Source organism: Phoenix dactylifera, chromosome 15 (assembly GCF_051530095.1).
Source record: "Phoenix dactylifera cultivar Ajwa chromosome 15, Ajwa_hap1_PhDact_Kaust_v1.1, whole genome shotgun sequence".
NCBI lineage: Eukaryota > Viridiplantae > Streptophyta > Magnoliopsida > Arecales > Arecaceae > Phoenix > Phoenix dactylifera.
This window is the reverse complement of record NC_143204.1, coordinates 19,034,233-19,057,013: the sequence shown is the minus strand read 5'-3', so window position 1 is coordinate 19,057,013 and position 22,781 is coordinate 19,034,233. Positions and strand designations below refer to the sequence as shown.

At 38.3% G+C, this 22,781-nt stretch overlaps 2 protein-coding genes across 2 annotated transcripts; both read left to right on the top strand.

The window, feature by feature from the left end:
- The first annotated feature begins 7,951 nt into the window (after positions 1–7,951).
- LOC103712498 (cyclin-dependent kinase inhibitor 1-like) lies at positions 7,952–9,961 on the top strand. Its single transcript, XM_008799034.6, has 4 exons — positions 7,952–8,403; positions 8,490–8,542; positions 8,631–8,831; positions 8,953–9,961. The coding sequence occupies exons 1-4, from the start codon at positions 8,020–8,022 to the stop codon at positions 9,020–9,022; spliced, it is 708 nt and encodes a 235-aa protein (XP_008797256.4). The 5' UTR covers positions 7,952–8,019; the 3' UTR covers positions 9,023–9,961.
- LOC103712536 (uncharacterized) lies at positions 9,874–22,000 on the top strand. The gene is made up of 8 exons (XM_089927421.1): positions 9,874–9,882; positions 17,267–17,421; positions 19,256–19,310; positions 19,677–19,757; positions 19,855–19,890; positions 20,650–20,828; positions 21,052–21,071; positions 21,130–22,000. Exons 1-8 carry the CDS (start codon positions 9,874–9,876, stop codon positions 21,633–21,635), a joined length of 1,041 nt encoding a protein of 346 aa, XP_089783547.1. The 3' UTR covers positions 21,636–22,000.
- The last annotated feature ends 781 nt before the right edge of the window (positions 22,001–22,781 follow it).

Here is a 22,781-nt window from a genome sequence, read left to right as displayed (position 1 = left end):
AGACTTTTGAAGTGATTGGATCGGACCGTGTCTGTGATGGGTCAGGCCGGGGTTGACTCGAGGCCGAACTGAAAGTGTTGGGCTTTGGGCCCAATAGAATTCAATTCAACCGGACTCAACCCAATTACGTCGACGTTTGATTCTTGAAGCTAACCTGGGCCTTCTAGCAATTCGAAAGCCACATGTCATCATCATCCCCATACCAGTTAGGAGCTTGGATATGATCTATGAGGATGAGAAGCATCTAAGAAAATTAACTATTAATCCATACAATAGAGAGAGTATAAGAAAGAGGCAATCAAGCTTAGCCTCTAACCAAAAACAATTTAATCCATACATATCTCTATTAATAAATTACCTATAATTGATAAGTTTAAAATACCTTCAATATATTATATATTGATATATATTTTATTATCTCTTCTTTGTATTTTTAAATTTTATTTTTATTTTTATTTTTGTGTAACCCGTGAGTTTATAGTTCCTCACTCGATCCACCTCCATCCACTTTGCTTTATGAGGATTTTGTCCCTTCAGGCCGATGCGCAATCACTCTCGGTCAAATTAACATCATCTCGATTATTCATTTGCACTGGTTTGGTTGTGACATTGATTGATTCGGTTTTGATTCCATAAATTGAGTGTAAATTGGGATGGGATTGGTGTTGGTTTACTCTTTAATTTAAACTACCTTGATGTTCACTTCTATATTAATTTATTACCTATATTCATTTATGCAATTTTTTGTTGATTTATTGATTTTTAGGTAAGCTGAGCCGAACCAACTCAATTCTGATTAATTTGTTTAGAATTGGTTGGTTATGACATTGATTTGTTTAGATTAGTTCCACTAACTAAGTACAAATTGGGATTTGGTTTGCTGTTGCTTAATCATAGACTTGAACCAATCCAAACTTATGTGCATGCCGATCTATTTAATTAATTGTAAACTAAATTTGACTCGTGTGACCTATTATTAAATGGATCAGGCACATCCATCAAAAATAGAATAATTAACTTATTTTGAAATCAAAAGTAACAAGAGAATATATGATCAAATTCATTAAATTACTATCTAACAAAGATCTATTTTTTCTTGGGATGATCTAAATATTATTAGCTAAAAGACTAAATTTTAAGAGAGAAAATAAATATTTTGCTCATGTTTGTTATAAGTATATAAATATAATTAAAATATTGTATTTTATATGTAACATTACTATTAAAAATATTATATACAATTTTTATTGCCAATAGATAATCAGCAATGAAAACTATTTTGTTGTATGAGAAAGAAAACATGACAAAAACCTGTTCACCACTAAATAGTCCATGGTTTGCAATAAAATAATATATATCACCAATAACCTTACATTCAGTGACAATATAATTATTGTCAATAGAAAATAGTTGGCAATGAGAAGTATCCTATAGCCAAAAATAAAATATGTTACCAACTAAACTATTTCATTGCCAAAAGATTTATAATAATTATTTATAAAAACTATTTCATTGTAAATTATACTGGATAGTTGTTCATCATTTGAGATGAAACTATATACGTCCCAGTAAATGTATACTTGGCAATGAAATATTAGCATTGTTAAAAATCAAAATCAATTCAAATGAAAAGTATTTTATAACAAAAAATAAAGGACATTATCAAAGAAAATTCATATATAATTAGCAAAACAATTTCATTATCAAAGAAAATTCATATATAATTAGCAAAATAAATTATTTCACCACAAAAATTATGCGACAAAAATTTATAATGAAAATTTATTCATTGACAAATAGTCAATATTTTGCAACAAAATATTATAAATAACCAATAAATACATATTTGGTTATAAACTATTATCGTCTTCAAACATTAAAATTTACCAATAATATAAGATATTAGCGAGGAAACTATTTCATCACCAAAATATTCCCAGATATTTTTTTTTATCTGTAAATATGTATTTGGTGAGGATTGTAAATTCATTGCCAAAATTAATAAACTAGTGACAATAATATATGGTAGCTAAATATTTCAATATTAGCCATGACAATTTGTTTTGCTGGAAAAAATCTTAAATTGTCATCCAAAAAAATTCCACCTTAAAGTGGGTGCGAGTATTTGGTGCTATACTTTTGGTAACAAACTTTAACAATAAAATATTACTCAGGAGATATTTCACGATTAATGATATATTATATTGACAAATGTTATTTATTAGTAATAAACTATATTTCTTAATTAAATACTTTGTATCTAATTGACTATTTTGTTGTAGTAGTGTAATTCTCAAACCTACTCTCTCCCTACACTATAAAAGAATTTATCTTTTTCGATGCTTTATATTGCATATACCGATGCTCATAAGCATTGGAAAAATGTCGACAATGTCAGAGTAGAAAATTTTTTTTGCCTACTCTCAAAATTCTTGTTGGCAAACCACCACTGCAAGCAATCATTTATTTTAAGATAACAAGGCATGTGAAAGAAGGAAAAGATAGGCGCGCGCGCGCACATGAAGAAGAGGAGGAGGAGGAGAACAAGTGAGAAGAAGGGAGAGGAGGGAGGAGGAGAAAAATATCTCAGGCAGAGAGAGAGCTCGAATATCGGAGGTTGAGATCAATCAGTCAGTCGGCGCCGAAGAGGAAGGAGGAGGAGAAAGATACCATGATCGGAAGTTGGGGTTGGTCGGTCGGCGTCGGAGAGGAGAAAATAGGGCTAGGGCTAGTCAGCACCGAAGAGGAGAAAATGGGGCTAGTCAACAATCAGAAATTGGGGTCGGTCGGTCGGCATCGGAGAGGATGAAAAGGGGGCTGGGGCAAAATGAGGATTGGAAGGTCGAGCGCTGGGGTTTTGTTTGGTCGAAGAGTTAGCCAACGACGATGCTTATAAGCATCGTCTTAGGCTAGCTGACACTGGCGACACTTAAAAGTGTCGTCCTAGGCCCAACTTCCTACCTTCGACGATGCCTGAAAGCGTCATTTTAGATGGGGGCCTCTGACGACGCTTTCAAGCGTCGTTTGCTCTTTCATGCTTGCCGACACTACTTTAAAGCGTTAGCAAATTTTAGCGTCGGAGCCAAAATTACCGATGCCTCTACCTAACATCAGCAGGCATAAGTTGGCTTTGTCCGACTTTGCTGTAGTGCTATATCTCTCTCGGACGAAAATGCCACTTTTTTGGATTCGAATCCAAAACCTATGCAGTGAATGCCCCAAGGAGGATTCGCCATTCTCTTTATTAGTGCTGAGCATGTCTAGTGCATATAAAGGAAAGGATAAATGGCGTTGAACGTATAAAAGGAAGCAACAACGGCTTTGATGTTTCCCAGAATAAGCACACCCACTTGTAATTAGTACAATACTCCTGTTTCTCTCCCTCAAGTTAAATTAATTATGATGTATAACGTTAGTGTAATATGATTACGTAAAAGGTTTGCCGAGGTGCAAAGCACTGGGGTTATATCTTATATCAAGTGATTTATTAGAAACTATCTAATGTTGAATCTAATAATTTTAGTTATAAGAGTATATGACGAGGACACCCTCCCAGTAAGAGGTCGCTTTTGTGAGGGCTTATAATCTCCTTGTTTACTCTAATACTACTAATGAGGGCATAGCAAATGACTCAAAGCAATTATTTATCAATTTTGGATGTGCTACTACATCATATTATTTTCTGATTTTAATCCTTTTTTTTATGTCTTGTGCCATGAAATTTCATGAAAGGGTAATGAAACTAAAATTTTGAACTTTGAACATAGTTTTCTTGATTAACATTTCTCCCCTTGGATGGCACTCCTTTTCTGTTTTGATTTTTTTAAAACCTTCTCTTATTTGAAACACGAACCATTTAAGAACTCTGGAACTCAAAAACTCAAAATATTAAAGATAATAAAAGCTTGATTAATTTCGACATTGAAAACCTGCAGTGCACGTAAATCACGCTATCTATTTCCACAATTAATCCAGACTCTCTTAAGAAATCACCAGTCATGGTTAATAATATTCTCCATACATACAACCTTTCCCAACTTAGCCTTTATAAAGAGCTATGCAACCATCCATAACAAAACAGATGGCTTGGTATTAATCTCGCACAATGCATCATCATCATTATTGTGCCCAAATCCTCTATAAGTGCTAAAAATCCACATGGTATGGACACTAGAAAAGTGATCTCTACGTAACTTTAATGGTTACTATCTTATATATATGCACTACGGGAGAAGGGAGTCGGCAAGATCCTTCGACGGATTATCGGTGGAAAAGGGGGAAATGATTGGAAATAGCCATTAGGGGTGGGAAACTAGGGAAAGAAAATTTCAGAAAAGATCGAAAAGAATGGAAGAATTTTCTCGTCCGAACGATGAGAATAGTTAAAGTTCAAAATTCCTTTGGACCAATTATTATAAAATCAGTTTACAGGGACCGACCGTTAAGGTCCGATCCAGAAATGAACCTAACTTTAATGGTTACAGGGAACAAAAGACTCATGCTAACGTTGGTTAGCTTTGAACTACTAAAACCAACATACACCCGACCTAGAATGGATATAACGATGCCCAAATTATACTCCGAAGATCCTTTCCAAAGCTACTGTGCGTCAGTGCAATCCACAACAGGCTTCGTAGTTCTTGCACGTACGGATCATGATCTCTTTCCAATTTACCGTTGGACATCTTATTCAGATCGAACTTTAATGCTGAGTACGCCAAACACAGCTAGCTTGGTCCACTACCAGCCATTGCAATGAATGCGACTCTCAGAACAGGGCCTTCACATAAGAAGGAACAATGATTTGAAGTATCCAATACTTGGCTATCATATATAGCTGCCAGTCTTACCACCTCACCATGAATTCTTAACCAATAATGGGGGACCGTGGAGGCAGGAATCCCAAATATTAAAGCTCATTCACATGGCACTGCCAATGACGACGACACAATTATATTGGTGCAGCACATATTGGCAAGTTCTCCACCACACAACTTAGAGAGAGAGAGAGAGAGAGAGAGAGAGAGAGAGAGAGGCTTTCACCATGCATGCATGTTACGTACAACAGTAACAAACTAGAGCTCAGGGAAAGTACATTTTTTTTTTCCCATTGGGATGAGGCTGGAAGGTATCTCTGACCCTACTTTCCGTGCCCAACTCGGTGCTGCGTCCTTGTGCTTCCCCTAATTCTCTCTTCACCAACTTCCTTTTATTCCCGGGATGAATCCCCTACTACTTTCTTTCTACGTGAAGAAGGCTTGGCCATGCTGTTAGGCTCTGGGCCCTCGCTTCTATGGAAAGCTTGGGGATGTTTTGAGCCTCCATGCTTTGGGTTCTGGGATTGTCGTACGCTGTCATTCTGGCTTAAGAAATGGTCCCTAGACCCGGACCCAACACTCTGCAGGCAGGTCAAGGTGGTGGGGACCCGGGTGTGTACTAGTGATTAGAACAGTTACTGTGGCGTGTGCTCTTGTGGTTTGGCACGAGCATCGAGGGGCCAGGGTTAGGGTTAATCATAGTGATAATAACTGCGGGGAGATCGAAGTGTCTCTAAGTTACCATGTCTTCTTCTTTGGATGAGTGGCTCCTTCTTGTTATTTCTTTTATAATCAAGCTTATCAAAGTTGTAATCAAATGCTGTTAAATTTTGGTATAAAAGAGACAAAAATGCTCCGAAGACCCTTTTGTTTCTTCTTACACATGCTATGAAGGTAAAATAAGTAATTTATCCTAAAAAATAAATCCATTATCCACCCGCCAGTTGCATCCCTTTTTCAGTAACATGTTGGACGATACCCACAAAGTGGTCCATAGCCATAATTTCCAATGATGCTGATAGTGATGGTAATATTGCTGAAATTTATTGTTGCAACCTCCTATATAATTGTTCTATATAAAATTTGAAATAGATAGTATAATTCTTTTTCGATGAAGAGGTCATTCTTTCTTCATTGTGTTTGGCAAACCCTTTGAGTACTTAAGGTTAACTTTGATTGAAAGCTTGATAACTTGGTTGTCTCTTATACAAAAAGCAAAGATAATAAGATTGCAGATTAGCTTACTGAAGGTGTTGTTTTGTCGTAGGAGAATATCTTCTACGAACGCCCTTCATCTTCATCTACTAAGCTCTCTGATCTATTTTAAGCATACTTTATGGGTGTTCTATATATAAGAGCATCATCTTATATCTCCTTATGAATTCTCCATATTCTATTAAGCTCTCTCAACACTTGCAAGATAATTAGCTCATTGATTAGATTCTTGATGCACATGAAAAAAAAATAAAAACCATTTGATTGATAGTTAGACAATTAAATAGTGATATCCGTTAGACATGAATGATGGGCCTCAGTGACCTTAGATTTGATTTTTGAGCAACAAATCCTGGCTATTTGTTAAACAGTTCTCAGTTCCTTGGCAGCCCAAACCATGTGGCCGCCAAAAGTAAATAACTATATATCATACATCATTTGTAGCCATCCATACGAATCTTCCATGTGCTTGGCCGCTTCCTCGATGAGGCAACACTGCCCCCTGATCGTACGGACCTGAATGATTCCTGCGTCTAATCAATCACCCCATTCTCTCCCTTGGACGGTCAGAACTCGGAAGTAAAAAAAGCACGCTCCGTATCTTAGACCAAACATGAATACAGCGAGGAAGCCTCTCTGGCCGTCGCTTTTGTCCTCTTCTGATGGGCCTTCAATCTTTCCGCTTGTCGTCATCCCGCCCGTCCGATCCATCGACCACCAGCCAATCCCCCAGTGGTCCCCGCATCGTACGGTGGAGATGGGTGCACCCAACCGGTGACCCGGACTTTTAACCTAAAATATGCTTGCCCGAATTAAAAAGCCAAGATTCTCTCATATGCTTCCTGATCCCTCTTATCCCTGGTCTCCACTATTCCGAGAGAACTAATCACCCCCCCTCTGTACACGTGGACGGCCATGATCACATGCAAAGACTAACTCTGCTCCCCCCGCGGACCGTGTGTTATAGACCGAATTAATACATCCATTAAAACGAAAGCTGTTGTTATTATCTGCTAATACACCATAGTCCTTGATTGACGTGGACGGCCGGGATCAAAAGCCTAACTGCCAGCGAGGTTAAGGACCCTGAGCCGTTAATCTTTGTCTTCGCTTGAGAGTAATTATTACGTCTAACCATAACACCCGTCATAGGGTACGAACAAGTGAAATTTGCCTCAATAGTTTTTTTGACGCACCTTTCTAATTATGAATTGATTATGACGGCCGTTTGATCGCAATCGGACGAGCGATCGGCCCTTTTTTGGCGCTCACGTGGCGTTCGTGCAGGAGGAACCGAGGAAGGGAAAATGGTAACTAGGGATGGGTTGTATTTTTTGCATGAAGGAAGGATCTCCTTCCTTCTCACAAATCCACCGTTGGATCATCGACAGGTCGCGTTGAGAGCTGTGCAAGCAGTTGATGACAGGTCTGGAACGCTTTGAGATCTGCGAGGTCGGTGATGTCAACGGTGTGTTCGCGCAAAGGAAGGGGAATCCTTCTTTCGGGAGAGGTATATCATAGAACCCTCTCCCGGGAATCTAATGCGGTCGGTGGCAGTTGGGTAAATGAGGACATGGTAGAGGGCATGGTAGGAAATTCCGGCCTAGCACAATTATTACGATTCAGACCAGCTTCCTACCAATTGGACGTGGGACAAAATCACAAAACTAATTCCGGGCGCCACCGGTAGCAGCCTGTTGCCATCCCATCTCGTAGGAGCACTAACGGGTGAGGCTACCGGACACGAGGGAATCCGAGAGGCTGAGCCGGTGACTAAACGGACCAAGACCGGTGACACATCGCGCTCCACCCCTCCCAAAATCCCAACGGCCAGATCCGCCTAACGGCACCGTTCCAGGCTTCGACGTCACCGTTAACGGGGAAGAGGTGGCCGCCCACCGTAAAGTAAATCCCAGCCATCCATCCGGATCTCGTCACCGCCCCCTTCGCCTTTTTCTCCCACCGCGCGCGCGCCAGAGAGAGAGAGATGGGGAAGTACATGAGGAAGTGCAGAGGGGTTGCAGGGGAAGTAGCGGTGATGGAAGTTTCTCAGGTTGTGGGGGTGAGAACGAGGGCCCGGACCCTGGCCCTCTCCTCGGCGGCCACGGCAGCGGCAGCGGCAGTGGAAAGAGCGGGTTCGAAGCGGAGGAAGGTGGCGGGGGCCGCGCGGGTGGTCCAGAATTCCTACCTCCAGCTCCGGAGCCGGAGCCTCGTCATGACCTCGCGGGGGACACCGGCAAATTCCGGTAGCGCACGGGCGCGGTGCCCCAGCCCCGCCCCGGACCGCCTGTCTCGCTGCTCCAGCAACGCCTCCAGCGAGGTCGCCTCGGTCGAGGACCGCCAGCCGCGCCTCCGATCCGGCGATCCAGAGGTAAGCGGAACCCGAAATTCAGACGGAATTTAGCTCGTTAGGGTTTCATTTGACCAGAATTCTTCGTTCCCTTCTCTTCTTTCCAGGTTGACGACGAGTTGGAGACTTTGCCATGCCATTTCGAGCGCAGTAGAGAGACGTACTCCCCTATTTCCTTTTTTTCCCCTCTCATTTCATTGCATATTTCTTAATTTTTATCATTTAATTTGATTTTTCCAAATTTTTAGGAGGGAAACGACGCCGTTGAGCGAGCTGCGTGAAGAATCGGGCGATCTGGAATCAACGGCGGGCAAGAGGAAATCACGGAGATCGGCGACCGAGGCGGCGACGGCGGCGGCCGTAGTGATGCCACCCGTGGCGGAGATCGAGGAGTTCTTCGCGGTCGCGGAGAGAGCCAACACGGAGAATCTGCGATTCTTCGGTGACAAGTAAGTCCGTTCTCCCCTCCTCCCTCGGCGCATGCTAGTCACCAAACCTCGCCCCCGCCGCCCACCAGGCGCACGATATCTGCCCGCCGCCTTAACCTGAGCGCTGCCCTCTCTCTCGCAGGTACAACTACGACGTCGCCAACGACGTTCCGTTGGACGGCCGGTACGAGTGGCTTCGATTACAGCCATGATCACCAGAAGAAGGGGAAAAGAATAAAGAACCGGAAATTTTTATTATATCATTGTCGTTTTTCTTTTTTTTAAATTAGGGAATTAATGTACAGCACTGTAAGTTAACCACCGCCTTCTCTTCCGTTGTCCCTATCTTGCCGTTGTACGAGATATATGGAGAAGCTTCTGAACCGAAGCCCCGCTCCCTTCGTCTCGTTTCGGGTGGGGAAGAGGAACATTTTAAAAGTTGAATAAATTGTTCCGCCCTATCTTCTCCATTCTCTTTTTCCCTCCTCGACTCTTCTTTCTGCAGCTCGGAGCCGTCCGATCTTGGGCTGTTCTCGGCGGCGGCGGCGGTTGACCGGCGGTGATCAGGCTGCGGCGTCGGAGGAGAGGTAGCTCGGAAAGGTGGGGAGCAGCACGTGGTGAGCTGACCCTCATCCAATCATCTCCACGCCTTTTTTTTTTCTCTTCGTCCTTTCTGGATTAAAATATGATTTTTAAAAATCGTTGAGAGCTATTTGATTACTATATTGGGGATTGCTTTGGATCTGGTGCACATGGAGGCTTTCCGAGGGAGGCACTTCGGGCGGAGAAGGAATGTCTTAGCTTGCACGAATTTGTGGTGGTGGATGGCTGGTTGCGAGTCCACCGTGCAGGAAAGCGGTATTGATTTGAAAAAATTATCACGGAAGTAAGCTGAGATCCGGGCTTTGCGGCGGAGAGAATAACGTCGAGATTGGGGAAAAATTAGAAAGGAGAGAGAGGTGGACTTTTGGGAAAGGTGGAAGACTGGGGCGTTGGGAACGGCGGACGTATTCTGTGGTGGATCCCTGGATGAGGAACATTCCCATAGCGAGAGGTCGTAAAAATGGCGAGGGTGAGAAACGCGGCTGCTTTACCAATGGATGACTACGGCAGTTCGCATAATTTTTAATAAATTAGTTTTATCTTTGCAAGCCAGGTCTTTTCTCTATCTAATCTACCAGTTTTGCTTTTCCCTGTGTTTGGCTCGAAGTGCTAAAAGTGTCGCTATAACATGATGAGAATCTATTTTGATGGCTAGAGGATCAGGGGGGACGAATATTACTATTAATTACACTTTGTTTGGAAGGATGGTACACGTAAGGATGGGTTGGGAGTCGATTGCGTTGATCATTTATGTTGGAATTTTTTATAAGATAGATTTCCATATTTATTATGTAATACAGGTTAAGTTGTAGTCAATAATTGATTTATGGTTAATTTTAATTCTCTTATTTTAGTCATATGGTGGGGTGACTATTGATATAGGCTCGATTTGATTAATGTGCTCTATAATGGATAGGTCTATTAGCATTACTAACTGGATTAGGTTTCCAGTCTCACAAACTGAGGTATATAGTTCCTATTTATAATAATAGTAAGGTTATCTCTTGCATAATTTGAATTGTATTCCTCTCCTAGTTTGAATGGGATTAACCTTCAAAAATAAATATAATTGATAGAAACAATCATAAAAAAAATTAAAATCCTATAAAAGATGGATCTCGATATGTATATCCACTTTTTTCTATCACTTTGTCTAATTCTTCATGGATTGGGAGATATGCTCGATCAAAATCTTTTTTATATATTTTTTTTTTGTTTGATCGTTTGTTTCAAAGCCCAAATGATGAAATTTTGTCTCATTTAAAATATTTATGTAGTTAAGTTTATATTGTAAATCTCGAAAAGTTACCCACTTTTTTTAAAAAAAAGAATATCTTAATCTGGCATCGTATGATCACCAAGTTATGGTATTTGAAAGTTTGGTGCAATCAACTTTCCGATATAGTGGATCTCGTTTTTGGACCCTATTCATCCTTATCCATAGTGGCCAAAGAAGTCCACATCGAGTCTAGTGATCTTTTTAAATATTTGCAGTAGTCAAAATGATCCATACAAATTTGGTGATCCTTCTGAATACCTATAGTGGCTAAAGTAATCCACATCGAGTTTGGTGATATTTCTAAATCCAGACTTTCTTTATTTAGAATATTTAACTCCTGCTAAATCGAAATTGAAGATGGAAAAATATCTGTTTTCTTGCCTTACGGTCCAACACTTAGCTTTTCTCGGAGATGGTTTCCAGCCTTAGTCTTTCTTGCTAAATGGTAGATCCTAGTCTCTAAACGTGGAAAGTGGAAAATAGCTTTACTATAGGGGTAGCCAGTGCTTGCATTAAAGGTGAGTTGGGCAGTCTTCTTCTCTTGTAAGATGTCTTTTTATTTTATCATCTATCGATGTAGAACTAGCAACCATACTCATCTTTATCCTTCGATATACTTTCTTTTCTAAAACAGAAAGTTTCAGTTTGTCCGTCCTATTTTGAAGCCCAAACGATGGAATTTCGACATGTTGTAAATCCCTAAGGGTTAGCTTTAAATTGTAGATTTCGAAAAGTTATATGATTTCAGAAAAAAGATTATCTTAGTCCGGCATCATTTGACTAAGTTATGGCATCCGAAAATTTGGCGCACTTTTCGACTATTGAGAGTCGAACCTCACTCTTGGACTCTATCCATCCCTATCTGTAGTAACCAAAGTAGTCTATATCAAGTTTGGTGATCCTTCTGCATACCCGTAATATCCAAAGTGATTCACCTTGAGTTTAGTGATTCTCATAGATACTCATAATGGCCAAAGTGATTCACATCGAGTCTAGTAATCCTCCTTGATCAGAACTTTTTTTATTTAGGAGATTTTTCTCTTACTAAAATAGACCTGAAGGTAGAAAAATATCTACTTTTCTACTTGACAGCCGAACCACTTGACTTTGCTTTGAGATGGTTTCCAACCTTGGTCTTCCTTGCTAGATGGTGGATCGTGATCTCTAGACGTGGAAGACGGCTTTACCATAGAAGTTGCTTGTGTTGAAGGCGTCGCCAATAAAAATATTATCTCATTAAGTTGGGCAATCTTCTCGTCTGGTTTGTGAAATGTCACTTTGTTTCATCATTCATCGAGGTAGAACTAGCAACCACAAATACTCGTCTTTGTCCTTCGGTATACTTCAAGCACGAATAGCCCTTCTTCCATCTACTTATATTGCTCGTGCGTCTAGATCACAAACTAAGGCTCCCATAGATGTAGATAACCGAAGCTCTGATACCAACTTATCTGATTAGAAAGAAAGAAAGAAAATTTTTGTAATCCGCTTAACTCGAATCTCTCAAAAAAAATTAGAAAAAAGTGAAAAAATTATGAAAGTAGGGTTTACATTTTTTTTTTTCTTTTATTGAGGATCCACACCTTATAAACTGGGATACATAACTGCTATTTATAATAGTAGTAAGGTCCTTTCTTGCGCATTTCAGGTCGAATTTTTCTCCTAGTTCAAATAAGACTGGATCTCCAAAAATAAATAATATTAAAAATAATTACGAAAATAGATCTTAGCTTCTACATCAACTTTTTCTTTGATTGCTTAGTTTAATTCTTCATGGATTGAAAAATATTTTTGATCAAAATCTTTTCTGAAAAGAAAATATTTTATTTGATTGGCTTGCTTTCAAGCCTAAAAGATAGAATTTTGACTAGTTTTAACCTCTTAAAGAGTTAGCTTTAATTTGTAAATCTTGAAAAATTATCTGTTGTTTTTTAAATATATTAACCAGGCATTATATAACCAAGTTATGGCATTTAAAAATTTAGCATGCGATTTGGCTTTTCGATACGGTGAATCTCGCTTTTGGACTCTATCCATCCCTACCGTAGGGGCTAAAATAGTTTACATCGAGTTATATGATCTTTTGGATACCCATAGTAACCAAAATATTTCTAATGATTCTCCTAAATCATGTATAGCGTAAAATCATGATATCAAGGAAATTTTGATTTTCATCTATTGTAGTGTGCTGGACAGGTTAGGCAGAAGTTTGTATTTGCTAAATAGATTCATTATGATCATCATGAGAGATGATCAATCTTGCTATTCTGACAAATAAATTTTGATTGGTGCAACCATCAATTGTCTTTTTAACTTATTGTGCATTCACGCGCGCACTCTTTGTGTGTGTATTCTTAATGTGAAAGAAGAAAAGGAGGAGCCATACAAATTAAACTCACTATGTTGCTCGATATGGTTTCTAACAAAAATAACTCCATCCTCAAATTTATTATAAGTTTCTAATTAATAGGGATCATTCAGAAAAAAACAAAGGTATAATTCTTATGGTGGAGATGTAATTTTCTAAAGATACTATGTATTACTTAGCTAGGTATCTATTCATAGTTGAAAATGCAAGTATGCATGTGTGCATGTGCAAACACACATTAAGAGAGATTCCTTGTTCTATTTTCCTTGAGACCAATCAATTTATTTATGTTAGAGCAAACACACATCAAGTGAAAATGGTTACCACAGCTATTTCATGCACTAATTCTTTCTAATGCTATGTATTTTACGTTCACTTTAGATGAGATTAGTTCTATTCATGCTGCTTATCATGTTATTTTTTTAGTTTGCTGTTGCATCTATGTTAACAATATTCATTTAGGTAGACTGGCTTTCTTTTGTAGATAAAAAAGACTATGCATTATGCACTACAATCTACAGGTATTGCATTCAATGATCTATGTAATTATCATTCACAAACTAATGCATTTAGATTATGCACCAAAAGATGAGTAATACTAGTTGTGAATATACTCAAGCATTTTCTTGTCAAGAGGCTACACAAATTTACAACATGGAGATTGGTGATATGCCACAAGATCTTGTACAATTTTGGTTTACACAAAATTTTATTGTTAATACTTCACACTAAAGTATAAATTGGATTGAGCTATAAAAAGCTTAAACATTTATAATCTCTAAATGGTTGTATTAAAGGCCTGCTTAAGTCCCACTTTTACCAATATTTGCAAAGTAAAGAGTATTTGGTGGAGGCTACCCTCTATTGTAGTATATTGCATATGGATTTCTTCTCCCAAAAAAAATAAAATGTGTGTGTGTAGAGAGAGAGAGAGAGAGAGAGAGAGAGAGAGAGAGAGGTCTTTCTTAGATAAGATCATTCTCATATCATAAAGAATAAGTTACAAGAACTTACTTTTTTGTTAGACGTGATTCTTCTTTTCTTCTCTTTTTTAAGGACGTTATTCTTGATATCAATGAATTAATTTATTCCTTATGGGCATGCTAACCGTACAAGATATGTTCTTATTATAATTACACATGATAGAGTTTAGTTGTGAAGGTTATTGCATGCATGGTCTTTACCCAAAATCAATAATAGTGGGTTGAACACATTCAATCATCTTTTTGTCAAGAGGCACACTAATTCACAACATGGAGAGCAGTGATTTGCTGTAAGATCTTGCCATATTTAGATGCAAATAAATTGTTACCATTAAATGCTTCATACTAAAGTTTAATTGGATGGAATTACAAAAACAAAAAAAAAAAAAAAAGGTATTTCTAACTAAGTGGGAGTTGCCTAGTGTACTTCAAGATTTGTTGTATTCTAACCTTATTGGATGTATATATATTAGAACTATATGAGTCATCTGCTTCAGCAAAAAAAATTGTATATAAAACATTTTAAAGATTTGAATATCTACTTTGAAATATAATAATATGATAACATTTGAAGATTTCTTCTCTCTTCTCTGTTACAAGGCCATATTTTGTCTTTCCTTTTGTTCTGAGTTCTACCTATCAATATCTATCTCCATAACTTTAGATTCATTTTCTTAATGAAATGGGATGTATCTATATTAGAACTATATGAATCATCCGCTTCAGCAAAAAAAATTTGTACATAAAACATTTTAAAGACTTGAATATCTACTTTGAAATATAATAATATGATAACATTTGAAGGTTTCTTCTCTCTTCCCAGTTATAAGGCCATATTTTGTCTTTCTTTTTGTTTCGAGTTCTACCTACCAATATCCATCTCCGTAACTTTTGATTCATTTCCTTAATGAAATTGGTTTGGCCTTGCTCAAACATTTCTTAATATTATTTGACTGGCCTCAATCTTGGCATAAGTAAAACAGGTATGGGACATGCTTGTATTTTCAAATCCTAATTAAATGTAGACTAAAGTTTGGATCAAGTAAATTTAGTTCAATCCAAATTTCACCCAATAAGTATCCAATCCAGCAACCCCAAGCTATATATGGATCATAATCATCCACCTACATCTTTTTCTTGAGTAGCAATGATGAACCCACATGCTATTTAAATGCATTCAATTTTATACTCATTGATAATAAAGAATAAATTGTCAACTCTACCAACTTTGTCACTCACGGGCACCTTGAACGCTTCCTTAGCTTCTCGTCAAAGGATTTGTTTCAACCCGAACATCTCGACACGGACTTAAAATACGAGAGACAGAGAAGAAATTAGGTGGACAAAAATCACGTGCCTTGGTAGAATCCAAACATGCTCGTTAGGGCTGTCCTCATAGCTCCAAACACCTACATACAGAATAGACACCAATCCTTACGCATCAATCAGTTGGATCCAAAGCTAAGCTGACGGATAACCAACTACTCTCTCTCCCTCTCTCTCATCACTTTTCTTTTTGGTACATTCTCTTATCACTTTTCTCTGGCCGGTCTACGCTTGTTTCGCAAAAGAAGTGGATGGAGGAAAACTCGGCCACAGTTATTGGATAAATTCAGGAGGGTCTGATTGGGATGGGGTCGGACCACCTCCTGACCCGAGATTTGGAAGATGGGCAGTGATGGAGTGGCTTTCCAGACGAAACATATGTATAGAAAGATAAATGAGGCCGTGGACTGGGTTGCTGCTTACACGGCCAACCACACGAAAGATACGTTGTGAACGACTGAGGGAGAGTTGCTTAGGGCACTCCGAAATATTTTATTTTTTAATTTTATTGAGTGTGTTCTTACTTGAGTGATATAAACTGCTCGCTTAAGCAAAAAAAAAAAAAAAACAACAACAACGGGGTGGATGGAACAAAAACAAGAAAAATCCCCATGGCTTAGCATTTTAGCTAACCTATTCGGCTTTCAATTGAACTAGCATGTTTAATTAAAATTAAAATTAAAATAGATTGCAATGAAAAACTAAAATATGACCTTACTGATGCGATTGGATCCACTAGACCGTCTCGGACTGAATCATTTGGTTATTTTTGCTTTTGAGTCCTTGATGTTAATTTTATTTCAGCATAGCCTTGCTCGGGCTTGCCGACTTGGCCTTTATTAGAGTCGCTCTGGGTTTAGTTGTTTCTTGAATTCAATTAGATCAAGTCAAGTTAAGGGGTCAGGTAGCCACCTATAAATAGATGTGGTGAGCACCTATTTCAGCATTGAAGAATTAATTGAAAGGATTTTGCCCTAGTTGTCTTTCCTTTTCTCCTCTCTTCTCGTGATGCCTTCCTCCTCTCCCAAGGTCGCCGCCCCTCCTTCGTCCGGCTGCACCACCTCGGTCCCGAGAGGCCAGCCACCTTCTTCCTCTTCTTCCTCTCCTTCTTGATCCCTACCAGCCTCTACAAACAACTCCATCCCGTTGGATTATCAACCCATCCTCTCCTGTGCAGTCGTCCGTCGGAGGCTGATATATTGAGAACCCGACATCCCCTCTAGACCCACTACCTACAGTCGAAAAGCTAACGCGGAGACCTACAACATATCCAAAATTGAGATCGATCTGACGGGCGGATCTTCGAAAATCGCGTCCGCAAGCAGGTCGGAACCATCCTTTCAGAAATCAAGAAGAGTCAAAAATCTTGAGATACGGATCGAATTCTATCGGATCGCATCCTCTACTCTTCGACATATTTATTTATTTATTTTTTTTGTTTCTTTGTAACTACAAGAGAGAATAGAAGTTCACATTTCTATTCTCATTTCAAGGATCCAACACTTTTCAACCAACATATCATACAAAATTTTAAATAATATATTATTTAAAATTAATAAAAATATTGCTAATTATTATTTTTTTTTATTTTTTATTTTAAAATTTGCGGTTAAATATTGTAGCCCATATTGATTAATAAAAAAATATTTCAATAATTTAAATTTCCGAACAGTGAGTCCGTGCCAAGCTTATCCTGCGCCTCCAGCGCTTGCAAGCGTCCGGATTGCTCGGAGCGAAACCGAAGCGAAGAGCTTCTATGTTCATCCTCGTCCCTCGTCTTCTCCTCTCTTTCTTCTCTCCGAAATCGCACGAATTAAGTTATTTCTCCTCTTAAAGAAATTAGGGTTTCTGGATTCGATTATCGGAACCTTGGATCTCCTCCGAACGACGAGATTAGGTACGTAGCTCGATAATCTTCGGGGACGTGGAAGGGATAGTGGTGGTGTTCGCCTGGCTCTCGAGCGAGGAGAGGCATCTCAAGCCGTATATAGATCTGTATTGGTCTCTCGGGTGGAGCTGCCTCATCTGCCATTCTGATTTCCTCACACTGTAAGACCTTATCCTTGCATTCTGGGTTCTTTCTTGGTTACATCCTCGTTCTTTTAGATTGGAATTGTTGGAGCCTGTTTGATATGCTGCATAACTGGAAAAGCATTCAAAAGATGAGCCTTATGTTTAATCATAGCTCTATAGATTATTTATGTAATAAAGTCGCAAACTTTAACCTGGTTATAAAAAATTTTGAAGTCATAACATAATGATATTTGTTTTGCGTTAGTTTTTTTTCCCCCCTCTCAAATATAAAAAGGTTAGAAATCCATCAGAGTATTACGGGTTCGAGACTTTGAGCCGTGCATGGATAGAACTTATAGAGAAGAATAATGAAATGTCACCATTGATGCCTTTGATTGAATTGGGGAGTTTCCACAGATAAATTATTTATGGTGTGCTTGCTGAAGTATGTTGAACTAAGATTCTATGTTTTATTTTTTTATCCCTTTCTTCATGTTTGATTTGTTCTGCTTTGAAGATTTTGCACCATCAATGATGGTGTGGAAGATTGCTCGTAGAATAGAATAGTTATAAGGTGCTCTTCTTATGTGCAAAGGACATTGTTGATCCGAAGTTGTGCCAGTGAGTTAGGTCAAACTGCACAATTTGGGTTGATTGGAGACTTTGTGTTTCCTCTGAATTTGAATATCCAGTCCATGTGCTTCTCAGAAAATTCATTTTGTGTACCAAAAACCTACATTGCAGAGCATGTGAGTGATGTTAATAGGGCTGTAATTTAGTGTGAAGTTTGGTCAACCTAAATAACTAGTAATGGTCCTAGAGAATACAAATCGGTGTAATGATGCAATCTTTATGCCACATTTTCAAAACATCTTTTTAAGATAGAATATCTTGTGGCAAATAGAAAATTGTTCTACATCAGGAGCTCTTCACTTAGTGTGCCAACTAACTGAACCCAAGACTTCTCCCTTTTATCTTTTAAATGAGAGCAGCTTAAGGATCAAGATGTGATCCAAAAGGTTTGTGAATGTTCTATGACCAGCTTTGAACTTACAATGAAGCCTCTGATTTAATGGCAATTCCTATCCAAAGCAACTTAGAGCAAAATACAAGCTTATTAAGAAATAAAAAATGCAAGCTGAGGAGTTGAGACCTTACCTTATTGGCAGGACAATGTAAGGACATAAACTAGGGAACAGTTGTTTGTCTACATTGATCGTAAAGTTTTCTGAATCATTAAAAAAGAAGAAGAAATAAACACTTATTCTTTCGTCTAGTTTCTTCTTGGAAATTCTTTTTTCACATAACTGATCTCGGAAAGTGAAAGCAAGAGCCTAATTTATGGTTTTTTGAATTTAATCTGTTTTGAGAATATCTCTGCAACTGACAAATGGTAGCTAGAAAGTCAACTATCTGACAATAGTTTACATCAGTGAAAGCCAGGGCACGGCTGTTGTGATTATATGCTAATATAATAAAAATGCAATTATTATTGAAGCTTTTAGTCAAATTTCTAATATATAATTCTTCTAAGTAAAAGAAAATCTCCTAATTTTGCAGATTGACAGTTTCAGCAGTTGAGTAATTTTATGTCTTGTGAACTATTCTCTGCAAGTGGTTAGGATGTTTAAATTAAATATTGTACTTTCACTTTTCTACCTTTGATGGTACAATCTCCATGTCATGAATTGTATGGTAAATTTTAAGCCTCACTTTAGGCAACAGAGTGGCTCTGAATGATTTCTTTTATTTACATTTAATTTCTCTATATGCCTATGCGATTCTTTGTACCACTGTAAGAATTGAATCTTTACTATTTCTAAAGGTCTATAATAAATACCTCAGAACTTTTTGAGCACATAACTTATGTATTTTTCCCTGAAAATGCCACATCACTAGCTTGCGGTGTTCTTAATGAGCTTGTTAGGGTTAGTACTGTTATGATGTAGCAAGTTCCATTGGATTATTTTCAAGGCATATTATCATGTGATTATACAAGATCTTTTATTGAATGAAAGAAACTCTAGTGATTATATGCTTTCTACAGTACTCAAAGCATTCTTCTTGGACTTGGAATAAATTGCAGTCTATTTCTTGGATGAGCTTTCCCAGAATTTGCATCATATAATCATACCATTTAACCTGGATTGAATTAAGTTTTGGCCCAGCCAAATGACCTGATTGGTGAGCCTTGCCCATTTGAATCCCTAAGGCCATCTAGCTCTAACAGAAATTGACATCAACTGGTTGGATTATAATTTGTTTTCATCTCTTGTGCACTGCTGGAGAAACAGGAAGTGAAGAATAGGCCATTGCCTATTGTACTCGTGGCTTTTTCTGGAGGTTCAAAAGGTTGCATGTACAAGGTTGTTCAGGTATATACTTTGGTGCTGGATACGACCCAATAGTGTGCTTTATGTTTAACTTTAGTTTATGTCTTCTAGTTCTTATTCTTTTGATCTCCTCTTCCAGTTGCTTTATGGAAAATGTGATGGACATCTCAGTCTGGTTTGCTCATTTACATTTAGATGCAAATCCAATTGCTTGTTGTTACATAATATTTGCAATGCTGGGCATGCACAAAACATGTCTTTTTGAAAAAAATAGAAAAAGGGGCATATTAGACAGGATTTGAGGAGAAAGATGGATGGGTTAGGTCCCTTGTTTCTCCTCTCTCTTTTTCCCATAGGGAGCCGATGAGACTCAAAATCCCAAAATAGTATTCCTCATGCCTTCATAAATTCCCATGTTCGATTTTATGGTGATGCAAAGAGTTCAGATACGAAGGATTCGGCATGTTGAATCTGGATACAAAAGCCTTTCCCTCTCAAATAGAAGAAGAGAGATGAAAGTCTTGTGTGCATATTAATGAAATTGAAGATTGTAAAGGTTAATTGATCTATATATTCATGCCTTCACAGTATCTTCTGCATATATGATAGAGAGCCTGCTGAAATAAATGGTTTGAAGAACTTAGTCACCATAAATTTCATCTGAGTTGGTGATTATTCAGTTATCATTTTATGGCCATTAGACCTCTACTCTGCTCGTTGATGCAGTTGAAGTTGGAGGTGCTGTTGTCTCTGTAGATTATCCCTTCCATATTTTTTGTGTTGATTATAGGGAATCGATGATTCTGCAGGACTTGTTTGTGCTTGTCAAGATTGCCCATTACTACAGGAACAGAAATACAGGCATTACTTATTTTAGTTGTACTTTTAATAACTTCATGATATTCTTGATTTATAAATTATTTTTCTCCCGAAGGATGAATATCAGCTTGTAAGAGACTGCATTTGTGGACAAATATATGATTCAAGTCCTGTAGACTTTACCAGTGATGTGGGCACTCATTATTTCCTTCATCCTATTGTTCTAAAAATGTCTCGCCCACCAAGAGTTGTATCATGGATGGCAAAAGCCCTGGCATCTGTAAGTTTTAATTAGTGGTGATGTATCATTGAATGGACAAGGAAAATAGTTACTCGATGGAATCCACAGAATTTCCAAAGCAATGATACTTTTGTAGATGCAATTGCTGTGATTAGTCACTGGAGATGCATCAAATAATTTAACAGAATATTTTATCGATACATGTTACAATAAACTAAAAGCAATGCAAATTTGCTTGCATGAATGATGGCTGCATTATTTTCATATATGAACTAGTATCAACTCTGATAGGATTTGTTTGCTTTAAGCAATATCCATCAATTCCTCTGTTATCCAAAATTTGAATGTCATTGATATATTTTGTTTTACCTTCAACACATTACAAGTATCACCAAGCTGAGTACAAGGATGCTGTGTCTGAGATGCTTGTTGGACTAGCTATAACCTATTGCGAGAGAAGGCAACTAAATGGTGAAACACTGGGCAATGGAGGTGCCTGCAACAAGATATCAGAGTCAGTTTGCAGTCTTCATGAAGCAGCAGTGTGCTCGAGTGAAACTCTTAGAAGGGCAGCAAATGACCCCGGCGATCAATTCTTATTGCCCAGCCCAACGGAGCCTAATGAAACTAAAGGCGCTATATCTTTGCTCAACAAGAAAAAAGTGGAGTTGTTCCATTTCCTTAGCATCCATCTCCATGGGATTCTGGGCCAAATTCTTTATGATGTGTGTGTTCCTAAGAACATCGAAGGTTGGGACATAAAGCCAGTGTTGTCCATCGATGGAAGGCAGATGCATGCTTCTGCGTGCAGGCATAACTCTTTCAATCCTATCAGATACATACGCCGCTGTAGATTGTAGGGTGGAAACTCTGATGAATCTGGATGTGAATATTGACCACTAATGATGCTCGGCCTCTGATCCGGGGACTTGCATGACAATTGGGCTTTAAAGGGATTCCGATTGTTATGACTTATTCTCGACACATCCAATGGCTGTCATGAATACCAAGTTTCCTGAGAACCAACTTCCCGGAGTTTGAAAGATCACAGGTTTTTCTCATTTTTACCTTGTGACCATGGTTCTTTAGTTATTTTGAAGCTCCTAACCATGGCGATGCTGTCGTAAAATTTTCTTGCTAAAGATAGAATATGCTTCTTGTACTGCTGACAACTTTTGCTGAACAGCCCTTGCACTTGTAATAAATCTTACTCCTTAGATGCTTCTTTCTCGTTAGCAATTTTTTTCGAAGTTCCAAGAACGAAAAATAGGAGATGATTGTTGGACTTTAGGATTATGTGTTACAAGGTCTGCCGAATTGGGCTGTACCATCCGATTCAAGTAGTACCAGAAATCGGATCGATTCGCTCTATAAAAATGGTTCCGAATCCCTATGGGCTGGAACCTTAATAGCATTGGCCGAAGCCGGTCATTTTTGTACCGAAATCGGATTGAACTGAACAGTTCTGTACGGTCCGATGCGGACTCGGTGCGAATCGGTCAATTTGTACCGAGTCAAGGTGCACTGTGGCAATAATACCACAGCGCGGGCGCTGACTTTAAAAGCCCAATGCTACTAAAGGAAAAGACCCGAGAAAGCCTTCCTAATGGTCAGTCCACACAATGCCAAAGCTTTTTTTTTTCAAAAAATCTACAAACAACACTCAATCCGATTATATTGATGATCCGGATATCTACAAAAGATATGGTCACTCGATCCCATTTTAGATATCAGTATGTATGTTGGACTTTAAAAGTACATAATTGATTGTATCTTGATTTGGAGATATTTTATTTTATGATTTGTATTATTTTAAAGCAATAAACTGCATCATATAGGATAAACAAGGACCATAGAAATATCAAAAAACATCAAAAAAATATAGCATTAAACTTAAATTCATAAAAAAAATTCGAAAAGGAAGAGAATTATATAAAAAAAAGGTGTGCTAGTCCGTGAACCAGCACGCCCTACCAGTTTGGTTGGTTCAGTTCGGCCCAAACTGG

What these genes read in the sequence shown, in the direction of transcription:
- LOC103712498 (XM_008799034.6), top strand. Translation starts at nt 8,020, where the DNA reads ATGGGGAAGTACATGAGGAAGTGCAGAGGGGTTGCAGGGGAAGTAGCG. An exon ending in TCCGATCCGGCGATCCAGAG is followed by an intron (nt 8,404 to 8,489) that starts GTAAGCGGAACC and finishes TCTTCTTTCCAG; the next exon opens with GTTGACGACGAGTTGGAGAC. An exon ending in CTGCGATTCTTCGGTGACAA is followed by an intron (nt 8,832 to 8,952) that starts GTAAGTCCGTTC and finishes TCTCTCTCGCAG; the next exon opens with GTACAACTACGACGTCGCCA.
- LOC103712536 (XM_089927421.1), top strand. An exon ending in GCATGTACAAGGTTGTTCAG is followed by an intron (nt 19,758 to 19,854) that starts GTATATACTTTG and finishes CTCCTCTTCCAG; the next exon opens with TTGCTTTATGGAAAATGTGA. An exon ending in TATCAACTCTGATAGGATTT is followed by an intron (nt 21,072 to 21,129) that starts GTTTGCTTTAAG and finishes GAATGTCATTGA; the next exon opens with TATATTTTGTTTTACCTTCA.